Source organism: Suncus etruscus, chromosome 20 (genome assembly GCF_024139225.1).
Source record: "Suncus etruscus isolate mSunEtr1 chromosome 20, mSunEtr1.pri.cur, whole genome shotgun sequence".
Classification (NCBI taxonomy): Eukaryota; Metazoa; Chordata; class Mammalia; order Eulipotyphla; family Soricidae; genus Suncus; species Suncus etruscus.
In genome coordinates, this window is record NC_064867.1 from 3,672,495 (window position 1) to 3,693,499 (window position 21,005).

Consider the following 21,005-nt stretch of genomic DNA (forward strand, 5'->3'; position numbering starts at 1 on the left):
ATACTATAAACTTTAATACTATTGTAATCATACTACCTAAGCTCTCATAATAATTTGTAAAGAATAAGGTCTCTGCAATTACAGAAACACCTCCCTTTGGGGAAGAGTTAGATGATGGCATTCCCTCTGAGCAGGTGCAGATGCAGCCTGAATGCTCACAGATAAGAGAGCTTACTGTGTGTCCCATATGCAGGAAATAAGAATGAATTTCTATGGAATTTTTAAAAATGAGTTTTGTTTAAAAATAAGAGTTTGGGGGTCAGAGCTATAGCACAGCGTGTAGGCCATTTGCCTTGCATGCAGCCTATCTGGGTCAATCCCTGGCATCCCATATGGTTGCCCAAGCCTGCCAGAGTGATTTCTGAGCTAGGAGTAACCCTTGAGCACCACTCCAGGGAGGGTTACTTGAGTGGTGTGGCCCCAAACCAAGTAAACTTTAAAAAAAGGAGAGTTTTACCCTTCCTCCTCAAATTGCTTCTCTTTCTTCCTTCGTCCTCCCTCTCTTCTTTTCTTGCAGGCCTTCTTCCTTCAATCCTCCCTTCCTCCCACACTTCTGTTTTTTTTTTTAGTTATACTACTTTATGCCACAGTTTTACATGAATCCCCTTGATCTCACCCCACTTCTTTCTTCTCTTTCTTTTATTTTCTTTCTTTCTTTCTTTCTTTCTTTCTTTCTTTCTTTCTTTCTTTCTTTCTTTCTTTCTTTCTTTCTTTCTTTCTTTCTTTCTTTCTTTCTTTCTTTCTTTCTTTCTTTCTTTCTTTCTTTCTTTCTTTCTTTCTTTCTTTCTTTCTTTCTTTCTTTCTTTCCTCCCTCCCTCCCTCCCTCCCTCCCTCCCCTCCCTCCCTCCCTCCCTCCCTCCCTCCCTCCCTCCCTCCCTCCCTCCCTCCCTCCCTCCTTCCTTCCTTCCTTCCTTCCTTCCTTCCTTCCTTCCTTCCTTCCTTCCTTCCTTCCTTCCTTCCTTCCTTCCTTTTTCCTTTCCTTTACTTTTTTCTTTTCTTTTCTTTCTGTTTTAGGGTCACATCCAGGAGAGCTAAGAGTTTACTCCTTAGTGGCTCTGTACTCAGGAATCAGTCCTGATGAAGCTCAGGGGACTAGATGGGGTGCCTAGAATAGAATCAAATCAACTTCATGCAAGCCAAGTGTCCCTCCTGTTGTACTATCTCTTGGACCAACAATTTATTTCTTATATTTGTTTATGTATTTATATGTACATATGTGTATATATATTATAGTTTTGAGGCCAAACCTAGCAATGCTCAGGGGTTACATTTGGCTCTGTGCTAAGGGATTACACCTGATGTCCTGACGGGGCTCAGTGGAACAGATGGGTCCTGAGGATCAAACCTGGGTTATCTTTGTGTAAAGCAAATACCTCACTTGCTGTTCTATATCTGTCCTATATCCGTATCCCATATAACTTAATTGTACATAAACATAATACCAATTGTTTTTTTGGGGGGGGTTTGGGCCACACCCGGTGGTGCTCAGGGGTTACTCCTGGCTGTCTGCTCAGAAATAGCTGCTGGCAGGCATGGGGGACCATATGGGACACCGGGATTCGAACCATCCACCTTTGGTCCTGGATCGGCTGCTTGCAAGGCAAACGTCGCTGTGCTATCTCTCCGGGCCCAATACCAACCGTTTTTAAATTGTAAAGGTAGCTTAATGACTTACCATGTGAATAATTCTTCATAAATATTTTATATGTCCTTTGTAGAAGTGAACATTCATCAATTGACTAGTTCTGAACATATGTGTTATATGATTATATTTTATATTTTAAATTTGACCTACCCTTCAAAACAATATAAACAAAAACAAAAAAGGGGTCTGGAGAGATAATGCAATGGATGTATTTGCATACAATTGCATGTACTTGGGTTTGATCTGTATCATCACTCATGGGTCGTTGAGTACGTCCAGGCATGGCCCCTTAGTACTGAGCCAGGAGTAATCTCTGAACACAGCAGGCATGATCTCCAAACCAAAATAAAATATAAATTTTATACATGCATGGTACCTTTTACTGCTCAATTTACATCATTATTAGAGCTAAATTTTTAGACATATTCCACTAGTCTATTTACACAGTCATATTACAGTAGGCTTTTAAATGCCTGAAGAGATAATACAAGGGGATAGATAGGACACTTACCTTGCACATAGCAGATCTGGGTTCTATCCCTTCAAGTCTGAGCACAGGGGCTGGAATAAGAGTAAGCCCAGAACATAGTCATGTGTGACCCAAATCACCAACCCCATGCCTAAAATGCCAGAACAAAACCAAACCCCTCTCACTTACTCTTAATTGCAGTCTATGTAAAATCAAGGTTAAGTAAAAACTCAGCTTAACATGTGTGTCAGCTCTGTCACAATAGCCCTTAGATTTGTGTTCTTTTTCTTTTCACTGAGGCACCATGTGTTACAATAATTTTGACATTGATGTTATAGGCATACTGTACCACATTCACCAACATAGTACCAAATAGCTCCATTACTGTTCTATATAGCCACTCACCCTCTACCCCTGGGTATTTTTGTTGTCAGTATCTCAAGGTTTGATTTTATTGGTCATAACATACGAGAGAGAGAACTCATCTGGAAAATTTGTTTCTCCTCTGACTCACTTCATTGAGTTCCACTTCCACAGTTCATCCAAGCTGCAAGTCAAATGCAAGATTTTCTTAGAGCCAAGTACTAATCTACTGTGGATATCTCTCAATTTCTTTATCCATTCATCTGCTATTGGCCAGAGGATTGCTTTTAGATCTTGAGTGTTGTGCATAGTTTAATGTGTGCATATATATTCATTAATATGTATTTTTTGTGTTTTTGGAATAGATGCCTAGGAATGGAATAGCTGGGTCAGATTGAAGCTCTTCTTTTGGAAGTCTTCATCCTGTGTCCCAAAGAGGCTGACCCAGATAGCATACTCAACAACAGTGAGCGAGGGTTCCCTTTTCATCAGATTCCCATCAGCACTGGTGGTTCTTTTGTTTCTGTTTTTGGGCCACACATAGTGGTGCCTAGCGCTTATTCCTGGCTTGTGCTCAGGGATCATTCATGGGAGGACTTGGGATCATATGTTGGATCAGGGATAGAAACCAGGTGGGCTTCTTGCAAGGAAAGCACCATACCCACTGTACTATTGCTCTAGCTCTGGTGGTTCTGTTTGATTCACATTTTTCTCACTAGTGTGTGATAGCATCTCACTGCCATTCTGATTTGCATTTCACTGACAGTCAGTGAAGTATAGCTATCCAGTGGCATTGGCAAAGAACTGAAGCCAGGGCATGGAGGCATGAGAAATTCTCTGAGAGCAATGCAGTTTAGTGCTCATTTATTGCAGGGGGAGACAGGATAATTACACAGAAGCATGAACAATAGGAAAGACGAAATTGTCCATGTGTAGGAAGGGTAGGGAGAAGTGATAGGTCATTATTGTTGCCCACCAATTTATTGTTGGTATTTCTTAGGTGTGTAGTGTTCTATGTCGGCTAACACAGCTTAGGGGAAAGCAGGATGTGGGCCCTGGTATGGCTTGCAGAAAGGCCCTGTCCTGTCTTTACCCATGGCCACACTCTGGCTTTCCACCAATATACTGTTCAGAATCTACTTCATGACACTATTACATTTCATTGCCATGACCCCTAGAGTGACCCTTCTCCACCATAAGGATTCCTTAGTGTTTGGTCTTTCATGACTTTGGTCCTTTTGAAGAGCATGAGTACGGTGTCTGTGGCTTTCTATCATGTTTTAGCTTAGTAAGAGTGAGCCAGGAAAGGTTCTTTAAAGGGAGAAAAAAAGTCACAAAGATATGCAATGCAGCTTTACAGTTCTTCTTTTCTAGAGATGCATACCCCCCTCCACCTTGAATCAGCTCTGGCCTTGTGATATGCACTGGACCACAGAACATGATGGGGATGATGTTAAACTGATTCAGGGTTGGGTTTGAAAAGATAGTACATCTTCAGTTTATCTTAGTACACAGCCGTGCAACCATGTGTACAGACTCTAGTGTGATTATTTAAGAATTACAGTTGAATCCAGCCATGCCAGCCAAGGCCACTCTCCATTATATATCCCTCAACCAACTGATCATGAGATGCATGGATCAGAACAGCCAAGACAGGAAGAGATACCCATGTAAAGAACTTACCTCTCACACAGCCTACCTAGGTTCCAACCGCAGCACCACTTATTGTCCCTTGAGTGCTAAGTAGAAAACCCTGAGTACACTGGCTATGAGCACAGACACCCCAAAATAGTGACTATAAAATAAGTGGCTCTAATTTTTAAATCATTACAGTTGAGTGTTGTCTATTCAGCAGGAAAATACCAATGGCTCCCTTATTCTTATTGTTGCATCTGGCAACAACATGGCAGAGTAAAAGAAATTAGACTTTGGTGTCAGGCCGACTTGGGTTCAGATCCAATCTTAGTTGTTTAATTAGCTGTATGTTCTTGGCACATCTCATCTGATTAATTTATGAAAATGGCATCATGATTTTCAGGGAGCAGGTGTGAGAAGTAAGACAATTCCTATAAATTCCAAACCTAAAGCTTAGGACAGCAAAGATGCTCAATAATGCAGGTTCTCAGACATCCCAAAGTGTTATTCTCTTAAAGTTCAAGGTGTGGGAGGTGCTATCATTCTGGATTCCATACTCCTTTGTCACTGCTTGATTATATTTTTTTCAGAGAAAATATTCTTAAACCTTATCTTGACACTTTTATCGGCAGCAACATCCATTTGCTTTCTTCAGCTCGTTTTTCTAATGATAAGTAGCATCTGTCCCTGTAAGACATTTGATTGATGATGACCTTGTTTTGTTCTAGAGATCCAAGGCACAAAACTGCAGACACGAAGGAAAAAAACAAGTCCCACTCATTCCTTTAAACAAAGGTAGTTTCTTCTGGCTGCCAAGTGCTGTGGAATTATATAACTATCAGTTTGGCTTTGTTAGATAATTGTGCTTTTTAAATACCTTTTTGAAAATTAGTCTTAGAAACTTACAGTCTTACTGTCTCTGAAACTCAGGGACTCAGGGATGGTTTGAGTGGGTGTGTATATCTTTTGCCCAGTTTCCCTGAAGCTAAGATGCTACAAGAAAGGTTGTCATAAAAAGTAAACCAGAACAGTCAAGACATACATATTTTTTCGTCCTTATTTTCTTCTGTGATACAGAAGAGCCTGTTTCATTTCTCTAGGTCTCATGCTTTCCACCCACTCTCAGTGTAAGTGGGATGGTCTCAAGATTCATGAAACATTTGCAAAATTCCTGGAATCTCAAACCAGGAAGATTCTATGCAAGTCTAAAGGACAAAGATAAGGACGACATGCAAAAGAAAATGACTCTCAAAATCAGCTATTGAATGTTTTGCTTTCATTGTAAAAAGTAGTGTGCTGCAATTGCATTTTGTCTCAATGTGCTACTTGGATGACAATTTTCAATTTAGACCATTTTGAATCAGGGTTTTCAATTTAGACCACTACTGGGGTTTTGAATCATATAATTTAGCAACTTTAGGTTTAAAAGATCATATTTTAAATAAAGATATAAAAATAAAATTATAAATTTTATTCTAAAGTTCTAAAATTCTAAATTCTATTCTAAATTTCTAAAATTCTAATTCCATTCTAAAATTCTAAGATTCTAAGATTCTAAATTTCTAAAATTCTAAATTCTAAAATTCTAAATTCCATTTAAATTCTAAAATTCTAAATTCCAAATAAATTATAAGATTCTAAATTCTAAAAAAAAAAAAGATTCTAAATTCTGTTCCAAAATTCTAAAATTCTAAATTTCTAAATCCCATTCAAAAATTCTAAAATTTCCAAAAATTCTAAAACTATTCTAAAATTCTAAATTTCTAAAATTCTAAATTCTCTTCTAAAATTCTAAATTTCATTTAAAATTCTAAAATCCTAAATTCCAAATTATAAAATTCTAAAACTCTAAATTTTAAATCCCATGCTAAAATTCTAAATTATAAAATTCTAAGAGTCTAAAGTTTAAATTTCTAAAATTCTAAATTCTATTTTAAAATTCTAAATTTAAAGGGGCTGGGGTGATTCCTTGCATGCATCTAACCTAGGACAGACCATGTTCAATCCCCCAGTGTCCCATATGGTCCCCCAAGCAAGGAGCGATTTCTGAATGCATAGCCAGGAGTAACCCCTGAGTGTCACTGAGTGTGGCCCAAAAAACAAAACAAAACAAACAAACAAAAAAGGTAAAATTCTAAATTTCTAAAATTCTAAATTCTAGTCTAAAATTCTTTTTCTTAACTTGCCCTTTTTTATTTTAATATCTTTATTTAAACACTGTGATAACAAATATGATTGTAGTTGGGTTTTAGTCATGTAAAAAACACTCCCCTTCACCAGTGCAACATTCCCATCACCAATGTCCCAAATCTCCCTCCTCCCCACCGAACCCCTGTACTCTAGACAGGCTTTCTACTTCCCTCATTCATTCACATTGTTAGGATAGTTCTCAACGTAGTTATTTCTCTAACAGCACTCATCAATCTTTGTGGTGAGCTTCATGTCATGAGCTGGACCTTCCAGCCCTCCTCTCTTTTGTCTCTGAGAATTATTGCAAATTATTGCAAAAATGTTTCATTTTTAAAAAATTTTAAAATATTTGAATTTTTAAAAAATGTCATACTATTCAACTATTGAAAGTTTTTCATAAGAAAAATGCCAGAGTAACAACAAAAGCTCCAGTATATCTAGAAGTGGCTTTTTTTGGGGGGGTTTGTTTTTTATTTTTGTTTTTAATTAGGATCTTTTGCCTTTCATAGGTTAAACATAAGTCAAGCTCCCTCTGTTTTCTAACTAAGTCATAGATAGAGGCACCTGCAGATATTTGAAAACATGTTGGTTTGGACAGTGAAATTAGATGATCATCAAAAATTTAGGAGAAAATTTTCTTTTATTTGTTTATTTTTAGAATATTATACCTGGTTTTACTCAGGACTTACTCCTGACTCTGTGCTGGCGGATTTCTTCTAATGGGGCTGGAAGGAATCACGTGATGCCAGAGATAAATCCTGGGTCAGCTGTGTGCAAGACAAGTGTCTTAACTGCTGTACTATTGCTGTGTACCTGAGGAACAATGTTTGACTGAATCCCACACTTAAAATCTATGAGGTTGAATGAAACAGAGTCCAGGAGTGTGAATGTTGAACATGGTAAAGAACCAAAGCTATATTTCTATTCAGCATTTGGTTGATTTTGACCAATAAAGAATTTAATGTTGGGTGTGTGTTTGGAATAGAGCTTTAAAACAGTTCTATTTACTGCTGGAGTCATGTGAATCATAGCTTAACCTCCTTATGAAATGGATATCTCAGTTACAGTATTTGTGATTGTGATAGATTAACCTTGAAGTTAAAAGCTCAAGTTAGAAGCTCTAATACTGAATCTGTCATTGACACTTCTTATAAGCATAGGTCTTGTACAAAATATGATCACTGTCATGTAAAACACATTTTATATTCTCATCTCTTTAATTTAATTTCAGCAGATTTCTTGACTGTGATCATACTCAAATGTGGAAAACACAGAGCAGTTGTCATGCAGCATGTTGACAGGCCTGAGTCCCAGGGATCTGAGTATGTTGCTGATTTTCATTAGCTGTTCTGGAACACAAGATCCAGCACCAAGCAAATGTATGACTGGACTGTTCTTTGCCCACAAGACTGTATGGGTCAGTTTACAGGAACAAGTCTTTATCTGCGGGGATATTCTCCCCAGTTTCAGTTATGGGAAGGCTCTATCAAACCTTGTCACTAATATGTGTTTTATAGCTTACAAAAGCTGCTGCAAGCTCTTTTCCTGGAGCTTGAAAATCGCTAAGCATGATTCCCTCATCTTGGACCAGGTGATAGATTGTTGAGGTAAGTGTAAAGAACTGGACCGTATTTTGCAGTGCTTTGTGCAAATCCAAACTGTAGTCAATTCTATTATCTTTTTACACACAGTAGATTATTCTTTCCTAATGTGCTCCACGGATCTGATTTGGCCACATATCTTATCACTTGAGAAGGGACTTGGCCAGTAGTCATCTTTCCTGCCTTCTTGATAGGCATAATTTAGTTTTGACTGCTGTGACTGGTTTTATAATAGGGTTTTGCTGTGTGGAGTTCATGACATGCCTGTAACCTTAGACTTTTCCAGCCTTTAATAAATAATTTATGTTTCTTGCAGGACACGTGATTTCTTCCAAGAAGGAGGCATTGTTTCTACTTATGACTATAAATCAGGCATTGTTATTAGCTGGAAAATTATGAAAAGCAGAGATGAGGGGCCAGAGCAATAACAAAGCAGACAGAACATTTGCCTTGCACATGCCCAACCTGAGTTCCATCCCTGGCATCCCTCATGGTCCCCCAAACCTACGAGCAGTGATTTCTGAGCATGGAGCCAAGAGTAACTCCTGAGTGCCACTGGATGTGACCCCAAAACAAAATAGAAAAGCAGAGATAACTTTCAGCTTTTGGTTTGGTAGTTTTAAGATAGGAACAAACTACTGGAGCAGGGATATCCCAGTGACCTTCAGGTTTTAGATCTTTACTGTGGTTACTCCTATTTGCTTTTTGAAATAAACAAAAGCCACTATGTGAAACCGCATGCTACATGACACATGACACTTCCAGTGTTTTAATAAATATTAGAAAAAATAGAATCTAAAAGATCAGACCACTAAATAATGACACCAAGTTAAATATTATAATATAGCCACTGTGTAGCCTATGTCTTATTGCAAAGTCTCCACTTTGGATATCATTTACTTATTTTTTTCTCTTTTCTTTTCTCTTGATGGCAAATTTGACATGTTCAGTGTTTAGCAGACATATTTCTGCATGATGGTCTAGTTTTCTCAGACATAATCTCAGCTTCTGAGATCAGATATAATTTCTAGCTATTATACTAATTATAGGCAGTGTTTTGAGAAATGCTGATCAACTTTTCAAAGTAACAGAGCATCACATGATACTTGAACTCTTGCCCTGAATCTGCTGTTTCATTTTTGAAAGACTTTAAGAATGTTAAGGAGGGGCTGGAGCGGTGGTACAAGCTGTAGGGCATTTGCCTTGCACGTGCTAACCTAGGACGAACACCAGTTGGATTCCCTGGCATCCCATAGGGTCCCTCAAGCCAGGAGCAATTCCTGAGCATCACCAAGGGTGGCCCAAAAACCAAAAAAAAGAAAAAAAGTATGTTAAGGAGTTTCTTTATATTACTATCTGAACGGCACTGTGCTCTATTGCACTGAACTGTGAAACTCCTTTGTTTTACTTTCATGCACATAAACCCAAGTAGCTGTATGTGGCTTGTAAAGCACAGGTATCAGGAGGACCCAGGTGGCAGCTTCAGCAAACACTGGAATTAAATGGGTTTGTTTAAAAGCAGGAGTTTGTACCCAGAAAGAGTATTAATATGCTTGCAATATTTTCCTTAAACTGTGTGTACACTGGGTTGGTAGCCATTTTAGCTTGAGAGAGAGATTCCTCGCATTGGTTGTCCCTCTTATGACAGACACTGATTTAGAAAAAAATAGTAGTGGGCCTGGAGAGATAGCACAGCGCGTTTGCCTTGCAAGCAGCGATCCAGGACCAAAGGTGGTTGGTTTGAATCCTGGTGTCCCATAAGGTCTCCCATGCCTGCCAAGAGCTATTTCTGAGCAGACAGCCAGGAGGAACCCCTGAGCACTGCCGGGTGTGGCCCAAAAACAAAAAGAAAAAATAGTAGGCAGTACTTTTAATTTCTTATCTAGTGTGGACTTTAGAACCAGATGGAGGCATTTTGGTGGCCTTTAAGATAGGCCCAAAGGCTATAATGTGAGGGCCAGTTGTCGGCACTAAGGTCTGATTAGATTGGTCACCATGTAGTCATTTTCAAACTCTACTTACTTAAATTTCTGCTGGGAGGGAAGGCATAATAACCAGGGCTTAAATGGTTGCCTAGCAACTAACTGATTGCCTGGAGGTGATGGTGGACCAAGGGCTATGTGGGACCGGGGAGACAGTATTTGGAAGGAGATAATGGCCAAAATAAAATGAAAAATCTGCACTTGCTGAAGTTCAGAGAACCCATTTATGAGGGAATAGATGGAGATGAGGGCGGACAACTGAACAGAAACAGAGACTGAGGATCATTCTAAAGGATTTAGATTTTTTAGCTCTCAGGAAAATGGAGCCATTGGCGTGTTTTGAGGGCAGAAATTCTATGATCATATAAAATAACATTGAAAAAGAATGCCTTCACTCCAGGAAGGCTGATGTTACATAAGTAAGGATGGGGAGGGTAGGATGTTTAATTGTTTAAGGGGGAAATACTTGGGTTGTGGAACTTCAAACAAGGGTTGAGAGATGGAGGAGAAAGGAAGAGGAGAAGGTAGAGGGTTTAGTAACCAAATTGGAATTGACATTCATTCATTCCTGGTTTTATGACTTGTACAACTGAATTAAATAAGGCCTAGAATGCAGCAAGAGGGACAAATCTGTAAGGAAAGGTTATGTGTTGTGTTTGGAATGTTAGATGAGGGTTCTGTGAGTTCTCATTGGGAGCAATGAGATGAAACCCATTTGAAGTGGAATCCAAGCCACTGAATAAAGTCATCCAGGTAGTGGCTCATGAAGACTAGAATCGAACTCTGAGAAAATGCAAATGAAGGATAGCTGAGAAGAAGACAGACTCTCAAAGACAGTGCTTTGAGAAGATGGAGGTAGACTCAAGAACAACTAATGCTATAAAAGTCAGGAGAGGGGAGAATTCCAAGGAGCTTTTCAAGATTGGTCACAGATGAAAGAAATCCAGGAATGTATTTGTAGAGTCATTAGCACTGCTTTAAACTCGCAAAGCAGCAATGCAGAAAAGAAACAAGCTACATCTCAGCAGGTTTGGGAAGCTCCATAAAGGAAAGGAATATAGAGCATTTTTGCAAGAAGTTTAGCTGGGGAACGATGCTGGCAACAAGGGGTTCAGGGAGTCAAGGAGGGAAATTCTCTTAGTGTGATAAGAAGAAATACAAAATGTTAGAAAAGTGATCTGAGAGAATGTCTCTCTGTACCTTAGATCTGTCTGGAGCCATTCGTGCTAAAGCTAACAGGTGGTTTCTCTCCCTCATCCTTTTTCTAGGTCTCTTCTCCAAGCCTCTGCTAAACACCCAGTGGTTTCCTACCCAGGCTCCAGCTCCAGGAATGTTTCTAGCTCTTTCTTCAACAAAGCTTACCCAATGTTGTGAGTATGCCAGTTTCACTACCATAAGTAGTTTCCCCTCCCAAGGTCTTATGCACAACCTCAGAGAAATGGGCTTTAATTCTATTTCCTCTAGCTTTTTCTCCATGGAGTCAGCCATCTCAGGTCAGGGAACAAATAGCTCCCCAAAGCTCTCCAATGACTGGTCAGGGGTTGAAGTGGGATGCTTAGAATCAAATATACCCTCTCTCCGATATACAGGATTCTGAGACAGGGCAATAATGGAGAACACTTGTGAAGGAATAATGTCTCAGGTAACAAGCAATCTACTTTCAATGGTCTGTGGGATTTTTTTTTAAAGAATCCTTAAAATTATTGTGCTCCCTGACAATAAACCTGACCTGCTCGAGTGAATTTTGCTCACTTGCAACCCACAACTTCTAAGAGTGGACACTTAATTTCTCTAGCCTGCTAGGCTGCGGGGTGGTGGCTTGGCTTCAGGCTAGAGGATGGCTGAATATAGCTGCAGATGCAAGTTTTGGTCAGCTGCTTGTTTCTTCCCCTTTCTCTTGGTACAGCAGGACTCTGAAACTAGCTGGAGACAAGCACAAACCAAACCACTTTTATTCATTACACTCATGATATCCAAGAGCATCCATTAGCCAAAGTAAGATAGCCATGTCAAAAGCTAAGATCAGAGATACACACTACATAAAATATGGGACATTTTTTTCCCCAGAGGTTTAGTGAAGTGTCAAAGCAGTAATTTTCATTACCTCAGACATTTCTCAAAGACTCAAAGAGGTAAAGAAATGTACTCAGCAGCATTTTCTTTTTTTAGGTCATACCTGACTGGGCTCAGGACTTATTCTTGGCCCTGTGATAGGTTCATTCTTTGGTTCTCGGAGACCTCGTGCAATGCTGCCTGCATGCAAGAAAGTGCCTTAACCATTACACGTCTCAGTGGCCTCACTTATTAGCGTCTTTAAGGAGCCCTTCTAAGACTTCTCATACTTCTAGATCAACTTCATTGAGCAGAAACTTTTCATGTGGCTCATCCTGCCTGCAATGGAAGCTAAGAAATAGGTTTTATTAGGGATCTGTTACACTAGCAATCCAGGGGGCTAAGGGTGGAGATATGGGAGACATGTTGGGAACTATGGCAGAGGGAGGTCAACACTGGTGTTGGGAATGGCCCTAATTCACTGTCACTGTGTGCCTTACAGTCAACTGTGAAAGACTTGCGACATAGGTCTCAATAAAAATTATAAAACAAAAATGAAAATGAAGAAATAGGTTTTTTTTTTAATGTGAGGTAGTTCTTTTGTGGAGATAAAAATTGGAATCTGAACAAGAGATAGAACAGCATTTAGGAGGCATGTATATGACCATGTACTTGATTCCTGGCACTAACTGGTCTCCTGAACATGGCCCCTAAACATCCTTGGATATGACCCTTCAGCACTGCAAGACTGGAGCATAAGGAACAACACATCTCAGACACTTATTCTAAATGTTGCCAGGCCGGTTGACTCTGGATATCTGGCGGGGCTTATGGACCACCTGAGCACTGTTACTAGGCCAGAAAGGGAGATGAATGTATTGAGCAGGCGATTAATTTTTTCCAGGTGCTTCTACATAGCTTCATATTTACTCCTCACTGCTGTGATGAAATTCGGTTATCAAATCAAGATATTCATTGTATTCACACTGTCTCTAATAAACATTTTTTGGGGGCACACCCTGAGGCTTATTTCATGTGCTGTGTCAACTGGAACCTTTATGGGCCACATGCAAGGCAAATGCCGTAGCCAGGTGCTATTTCTCCAGATCTCTATAGCCATATTTAAATGACAATCAACTAGTAAGTAATGAAATACTTATCTGCGCCTCAAAGGGAATAAAGATTCCTAGGATACAAAAGCCACTCAGAATTGGAGAAACTTTCGTTGATCTTTTGAATTGTTTTTTTGGGTTTCTACTTCATTGATTTCTGCTCTAAGCTTTGATATTTCCTTCTGCCTACCTATTTTGAGTTCATTTTGTTGATCATTTTCTAATTTTATAAGCTGTGTCATTAAGCTATTTATGTAGGCCCCTTCTTCCTTCCCGATGTGTGCTTGCAAGACTATAAAATTTCCCATTAGTACCACTTTTGCTGTATCCCATAAATTCTGATAATATGTATTTTCATTGGCATTTGTATCCAGGAATCTTTTGACTTCCTCTTTTATTTCATCCCTGACTCACTGGTTGTTCAGTCGTGAGCTGTTTAATTTCCAGGTGTTTAAGTTTTTCTTCTGTGTCCCTTTGTAGTTCACTTCTAATTCCAGTGCATTGTGTTCTGAGAAGGTAGACTCTATGATTTCTGTCCTCTTAATTTTATGGAGGTATGTTTTATGAGCTAGCATGTAGTCTATCCTGGAGAATGAGCCATGTGCATTGAAGAAGATTGTGTATCCAGTTTTCTGAGGATGGAGTGCCCTATATATATTCACTTTCTTCCATTTCTCCTTTCAGAACTAGTATATGCCTCTTAGGTTTCATCTTGGTGACCAATCAAGGGGTGACAGGGCAATGTTGAGGTCTCTCACTATTGTTGCATTACTTTTGATGACTTCTTTTGTATTTGTCAATAATTTTTCAAATATTTTGCTGGTCCCTCATTGGGTGTGTGTATACATATGTTTAGAAGTGATTTCTTCCTGTGTAAATATCCTTTGATTAATATGAAATGTCCATATTTGTCCCTTATAATTTTTCTAAGTCTAAAGTTTGTGTTATCTGATATAAATATGGCCACTCCAGCTTTTTAAGGGAGATGTTTGCTTGGATGATTGTCCTCTTACCTTTGATTTTGAATCTGTGTTTGTTCTGACTATTCATTTAGTCCATTGATGTTGAGAGAGATAATTGTTATGGGATTACTGTTATCTTTGTGTAGAAGTTTGGTGTGTCTTGTCTTAAAGTAGACCTTCCAGTTTTTCTTTTAAGGCTGGTTTGAGGTCTGTAAATTTTATGAGCTATTGTTTATCTGTGAAGCTATGAATACTTCCTTCAAACCTGAATGTGAGTCTGGCTGTGTGTAATATTTTAGGTGAATTTCATGGAGGTGTTCTTTTGTTGTTGTTGTTGTTGTTGTTTTGGGGGGTTTGGGCCACACCTAATGACACTCAGGTGTTACTCCTGGCTGTGCACTCAAAAATTGCTCCTGGTTGGGACACCAGGGGATAGAACCTAGGCTAGTGCGTGCAAAGCAAATGCCTTTCCGCTTGCTCCACTGCTCTGGCTCCTCATTGAGTTTTGTCACTAAATCCCACCACTGCCTCCTGGACTTGAGAGTTTCTTGTGACAGCTCTGCTGTTCGTAAGCATGTTGCTCTCAGTATTCTATTCCTATCTGTGGGATTCATCATTGTGACTAGGGTGTGTCTTGGGATGCTTTTCTTCAAGTCTCTTTTATTTTTTATTTTATTTTATTGGTTTTTGGGCCACACCCGGTGGTGCTCAGGGGTTACTCCTGGCTGTCTGCTCAGAAATAGCTCCTGGCAGGCACAGGGGACCATATGGGACACCGGGATTCGAACCAGCCACCTTTGGTCCTGGATCGGCTGCTTGCAAGGCAAACGCCGCTGTGCTATCTCTCCGGGCCCTCCAGTCTCTTTTAGATGGTACTCTTCGGGCATGCAGAATTTGATTGCATGCAGTCTTTAGCTCTGGGAATTTCTCTGCAATGATGTTCTTCACTGTTGATTCTTCCTGGGTATTTTTTTCCTGGGGTTCTGGGACTCCAATGATTCTTATGTTGTTTCTGTTGAACTTATCAAAGACTTCTATTTTCATCTGTTCACATTCTTTTTTTTTTCCCCATTGTCTGATCAATTTTTTAGGACTTATTTTCCATTCTCTTTTGTTGTATGGAGTTGTTAAGCACCTCATCTTCCAGCTCACTGATTTGGTCCTCAGTTACTCTGTTGGAGAGCTTTCCAGTGATGTTTCATTTCACCTACTGCATTTTTCAGTCTTGCAATTTCAGTTTGGAGTTTTCTTATTTATGTTTTTATATCCTCTTGATTCTTATTTGTGGTCCTAGCTCGATCTATGCTTTCTTTGGGTTCTCTGACCCTCCTCCATATTTCTATTCTAAACTTCTTATCTGGGAGATTAAATAGGTGGTTGGCAGTTTTTGGGTCATCAGAGCTGCCATCTTCATTCTCTATGCATGGTGTTGGCCTACTCTACATTGTTTCCCCATTATTGCATCTGTAGTGTGATGTTTTCTGTGTGTTGTACTAGGGTTCATTGACTAGGGGATGTGCTCAGGCATGGAGTGAAGTGGAGCAGCTGTGCTCCTTTGGCTCCACCCTCCTTGAATGTTGCCAGCTCACCTCTGATTCTGTAGTTTCAGCAGATGCTTCTGGGTTTTATTGGTCTCAAAAGCCACAGCAGAAGGTCAGACTGCAGCTGTTTGTAATGGCATTCAGTGGCAATCAGGCTGCATCCTCCTTATTTATTTATTTTTTTTTGGTTTTTGGTTTTTGGGTCACACCAGGCAGCGCTCAGGGGTCACTCCTGGCCCACGCTCAGAAATCACTCCTGGCAGGCTTGGGGGACCATATAGGATGCCAGGATTTGAACTTCCTTCTGCATGCAAGGCAAATGCCTTACCTCCATGCTATCTCTGTGGCCTCTCCTTATTTATTCTTAAAGTGTAAATGATAGTATTAGAAAGAGTGTCTGGAAAAGTCTTAAAGCTTTTAAGGTCTGGTGAAATAGTTTTTTAGGTAAGGTGCTTGACTTGCAGTAGGAAGAACCAAGTTCAATTCCTAGCCTCACTTATGGTCTCCCAGACCACATTCAAGAACCCCTGAGTACTGACGAATGTCACTCACCCACCTTCCCCATCAAAGGGCAAGCATTCTAATAGTGAGGGACACTAACCCCAAGATTAATTTTCAAATAAGCCCTTTCACTGAACTTTTGCTTCATAGTCATCTTGTCCAAGAGGCTTTTCCTCTCTTTGCACTTTAAATAACAACGGTCCTCTTTCTCCAGTGATGTATGCACGCTGCTATTCATTGCAGCACACAATACAATAGCTAAGACTTGGAATCACCCTAGATACCCAAGAAGAGATGAGTAGATCATGAACATGTGGTACATATATACAATGGAATACTACATAGCTGTAAGGAATGATGTAGTAATGCAATTTGTAGCAATATGGATGGAACTGGAAGTTATGTTAAATGAAGTTAGCCAGGAGAAGAATAAATACAGAATGGTTTATATGTGGTATTTAGAATAACTGCAGGAAGAAATGAAATGGTACAAATGGGAGTTGTCTTGAACATCCTTGGCCCAGAGTTTAATGGAAAGGAAAGAAACTGTGTGGAGGAGAAGAAGCACAAATATGAAAGATGATATTCAGGGGCCAAGTGGTCTCAGGTGCATTGGTGGAAGGAAAAAAAAAAAGAAGAAGTAAATATCCAAGCCAAAGGCAACAACAATGGAATCATGAGATTCAAATTCTAACAATCTAAACTTTAAATGAGCTTTTTTTGTTTGGTTGGTTTTTTGGACCACACCCGGTGATATTCGGGGATTACTCCTGGCTATATGCTGAGAAATCGCCCCTGGCTTAGGGGACCATATGGGACACCGGGGTCCATCCTAGGCTAGCGCCAGCAAGGCAGATGCCTTACCGCTCTGTGCCACTGCTCTTAAATGGTTCCTTAAATGGTCTTTTTTCCTGGCAGGCTGGGAGGGGGCATGGTGGTGGTGGTTGGGATACACTTGGGGCACATTGGGGGAGAGGTAGATACTGGTGGCAGGCTTGGGCCTGATTCACTGTATATCTGAAACCCATCTATGAAAGACTTTGAAAATCACAATGGTTTCAATAAAAAAAAAAACAAAATAAAAAATAAGGGAAGTAGAAATGGAACAAAAACAAAACAACACTCCTGTTTCTCATTCCTGGCTTCATTTTCCACCTCCCTCCAACACTTTTATTGGTGTTTGGGCCACACACAGTGGCAGGCTTGGTGGGGGGGACCATAGGGGTGGGATGCCAGGGATCTAAGCCGGCTGGGCTGCCTGCCAGGCAAAAGGCCTAAAAGAAACTTTGCTACACAAGGCAAAGGCTTCAAGAGGCACTGGTGGTGGTGGTGGTGGTGGTGGTGGTGGTGGTGGTGGTGGTGGAGAGGAAAGAGCTGCAAAGCTGGATGGAGAGGTGGATGATTGCTTGGAAACATGGAAGGAAGGTGGCTGGGTTCTCAGGTGAACCCGAAGAAGAGGCATCACCCTTCCCTTGCTTGGCAGGGGGGGGCCTTGCTGGGGTGCTGGGCCTGAGCTGCAGCCTGGAGGCAAGGCCAGCAGGAGGACCACTCTGGACGGGGGCGTTTAGGGATGCTTGGGGGGAAGGATGAAGGAAGAAGATGCTGCTTCTGCCAGCCAGGAGTGGGCCTGCCCTGGGGGGACATTCAGAGTCCTCGGAGGTCCGGGGCAGGTCTGTGGCCTGCGGGAAGGCGAGAGGGAGCGGAGCTGGGCTGGAACCCCCCTGGGTGCTGCAGGGCGCCAAGTCGGGGTTCCACCGCGCCCGCCCTCCCTCCCCGCCTCCAGGGACTCGAGGCGCACCCGGCGGGGCGGAGCGAGGCGAGGCGGGGCGGTTGTCAAGCCCGCGCCCCCGGTCGATCTCCGGCTGGCCAGGAGGGAGGTGCCGTCGAGGCCGGGCCCCGCCGCGCCCCGAACCCGCACCCGCGCCCGCACCATGCCCGCGGCCGCGCCGGCCCTGCGACCGCCGGCCCCGGCCAGGCTCAGCCCCGTCGGCCCCGCGCGCGGCGCCCCGGGTGAGTGAAGGAGCGAGCGCGATCGAGAGGGAGGGAAGGAGAGAGAGAGAGAGATCCAGAGAGAAACCCAGAGAGAGACCGAGAGAGAGAAATAGAGAGAGATCCAGAGAGAGAGAGTGAGAGAGAGAGAGAGAGAGACACACAGAGAGAGAGAGATCCAGAGAGAGAGAGAGAGAGAGACCCAGAGAGAGACCCAGAGAGACCCAGAGAGATCCAGAGAGAGAGAGAGAGAGAGACCCAGAGAGAGAGAGACCCAGAGAGAGAGAGAGACCCAGAGAGAGAGAGAGACCCAGAGAGAGAGAGAGACCCAGAGAGAGAGAGACCCAGAGAGAGACCCAGAGAGAGACCCAGAGAGAGACCCAGAGAGAGAGAGATCCAGAGAGAGAGACCCAGAGAGATCCAGAGAGAGAGAGAGACAGATCCAGAGAGAGGGAGATCCAGAGAGAGAGAGAGAGAGATCCAGAGAGAGACCCAGAGAGAGACCCAGAGAGAGAGAGATCCAGAGAGAGAGAGAGAGACCCAGAGAGATCCAGAGAGAGAGATCCAGAGAGAGAGAGATCCAGAGAGAGAGAGAGAGAGATCCAGAGAGAGAGAGATCCAGAGAGAGAGAGATCCAGAGAGAGAGAGACCCAGAGAGAGAGAGATCCAGAGAGAGAGAGATCCAGAGAGAGAGAGAGATCCAGAGAGAGAGACCCAGAGAGAGATCCAGAGAGAGAGAGAGATCCAGAGAGAGAGAGACCGAGAGAGAAAAAGAGAGAAGAGAGGAGAGAGAGAGAGACTGAGAGAAGAGAGGAGAGAGAGACTGAGAGAAGAGAGGAGAGAGAGAGAGAGAGAGAGAGAGAGTTTGACCCAGAGAGAGTAAGGGAGAAAAACCCAGAGAGACAGAGAGACAGAGAAACCCAGAGAGAAAGAGATCCAGAGAGAGACCCAGAAAGAGAGAGAGAGAGAGAGAGAGAGAGAGAGATCCAGAGAGAGAGATCCAGAAAGAGACAGACAGACTGACAGAGACCCAGCAGCTAAAGCCCCATCATCCCTCCTGGGGACATGGTCCAGTTGGGGGCCCAGTTGCTCTCATGCTGGTGCTCACAAGTCGTGGTCGGAGTCTTGGGTCCGCACTCTCCCGAATTCCAACCCGCGCCCCACTTCCACCCACCCCTAGAGAACCCCTGCAAAAGCCTAGCCTGGGCCCTTGCAAGGGGTCAAGGGGCTCCCCAGTCCTCTGGTTCTCTGGGTCGGGTCGCACCAGTGCTAAGTCCATACCCACCTCTGGCTTCAGGGCAGGAGCTGAGGGGTGCAGAGGACAGTTGCTCTGTGCTGGGCAGACTTTTTTTTTTTTGGGGGGGGGGCTTTTAGTATATCAGGAGCTGTTCTAGGGGACAAAGCGCAGGGGACCAAGTTGTTGACTGTCCCCGGCTGCACTCACCCCTCCTCACCCAGCTGGCTTGCCACCACCAAGTCATGTCTGCTTAGGGATTGCGCCTGGCTCCCTGAAGTTGGTCCCTGTTTACTTAGAGATCTTCCCCCTTGGGGCTCACAATCCAGATCGCTAGGAATTGAGGTGCAGATTGTCCTTAAAGGGGACACTCTAAGAAGCTAGAAAAAAAGGAGAGGGCAGCCCTCTCCACTATAGAAGAGAGGAGAACACAAACTGGGGGTGGGTGGGTAGGGAAGTAGTAGAAACCCTTTCTGAAAGAGGCTTTGCCAACCATTCCCTGTGACTTGAAAGGTCTTTCTTTGGAGCATTTTCTTTTATTGGGGAGCTAAATGAAGAGTAGGAAGGAGAGAGCTGCCTACAGCCAGGCTAGGTGAGGAAAGGACACAGAAAAGAGAATGCAGGACCAATGAAAGGCTCCCAGGGTCCCTCTTTCTTTTTGCACTTGTGTCTTTCTCTCCAACATGCAATTCGCTCTCTCTTGGAGGACAAACCTTCAGAATCTGGAGCTGAGAGCGGGGCCGCCTGGGATCGCATCTTCCCCGTGACTGAGGGTCACTGGACAGAGTATAAATAGTCCAGTTCCCATGCCCTTGACGAGGAGGACACTCCAGGCAGGAGATTTGTCGTCTTCTGAGATCCACCTGGTGGCAGGGCACATTGACCTCCGTTGCTCCTTGCTTGCCAAGTTTCTCCTCTTTGATTTTTCTCTTCATATTTTATTTTAAAGCACTTTTTTTTTTTGGGAGGGTAGTTTCCGGGCCACACCTTGGTGGTACTTGAAGCTTACTCTTAGTTCAGTGCTCCAGGGTCAATCATGTCAACACGGGAGAGATCATCCGGGACTGGGATGAACTCAGGGCCCTTGCATACAGACTATGCATTCCGGCCTATTCCATCTCTTCAGCTAATTGTTGCTCTGTGGGTATTGTTAGGAGCAGCTTCCTCACCTGCTCCCAGAGGTTTTCCTAAAAAAAAATCTCCTTCTTGGGCCCGGAGAGATAGCACAGCAGTGTTTGCCTTGCAAGCAGCCAATCCAGGACCAAAGGTGGTTGGTTCGAATCCCAGCATCCCATATGGTCCACCGAGCCTGCCAGGAGCGATTTCTGAGCAGACAGCCAGGAGGAACCCCTGAGCACCGCTGGGTGTGACCCCAAAAAAAAAATCTCCTTCTTGTTGGAACCATTGTTTTCCTTTCTGGTTCTGACACCTTCTGGGCCTGGGATGGACATGGATGGGGCTTTTACTGCAGGTGTAGGGTTAGGAAGCAGGATTTGGGCCATCCTTTGGGGACCTGGGGCATGCACACAGTTATATGAAGAAGGGGTGCTGTGGTTCTTTGATGTCTCAGGGAGCAAAACCAGGCAAGAGATTTGCTGACATGGTTCAGCGTCTCATTTCTTGAATTCTTTCTCATTGGAGAGAAATTCACCTTCCTTATCTTCCCTAGGTTTTGCTCACCAATGGCTGGCTTTCAGCTTTTCTCTGGAGGAGCTGGCTAAATCTTTTA

General features: G+C 42.6%; 1 protein-coding gene across 1 annotated transcript in view; it reads left to right on the forward strand.

Moving 5' to 3' along the window:
* The first annotated feature begins 17,941 nt into the window (after positions 1-17,941).
* The window catches only part of DCLK3 (doublecortin like kinase 3), a 46,520-nt gene continuing 43,456 nt past the window's right edge, over positions 17,942-21,005 (forward strand). The window contains exon 1 of the mRNA XM_049766397.1: positions 17,942-18,063. Coding sequence (XP_049622354.1) covers positions 17,985-18,063 — 79 coding nt within the window. The 5' untranslated portion in view covers positions 17,942-17,984. The remainder of the gene's footprint in view (positions 18,064-21,005) is intronic.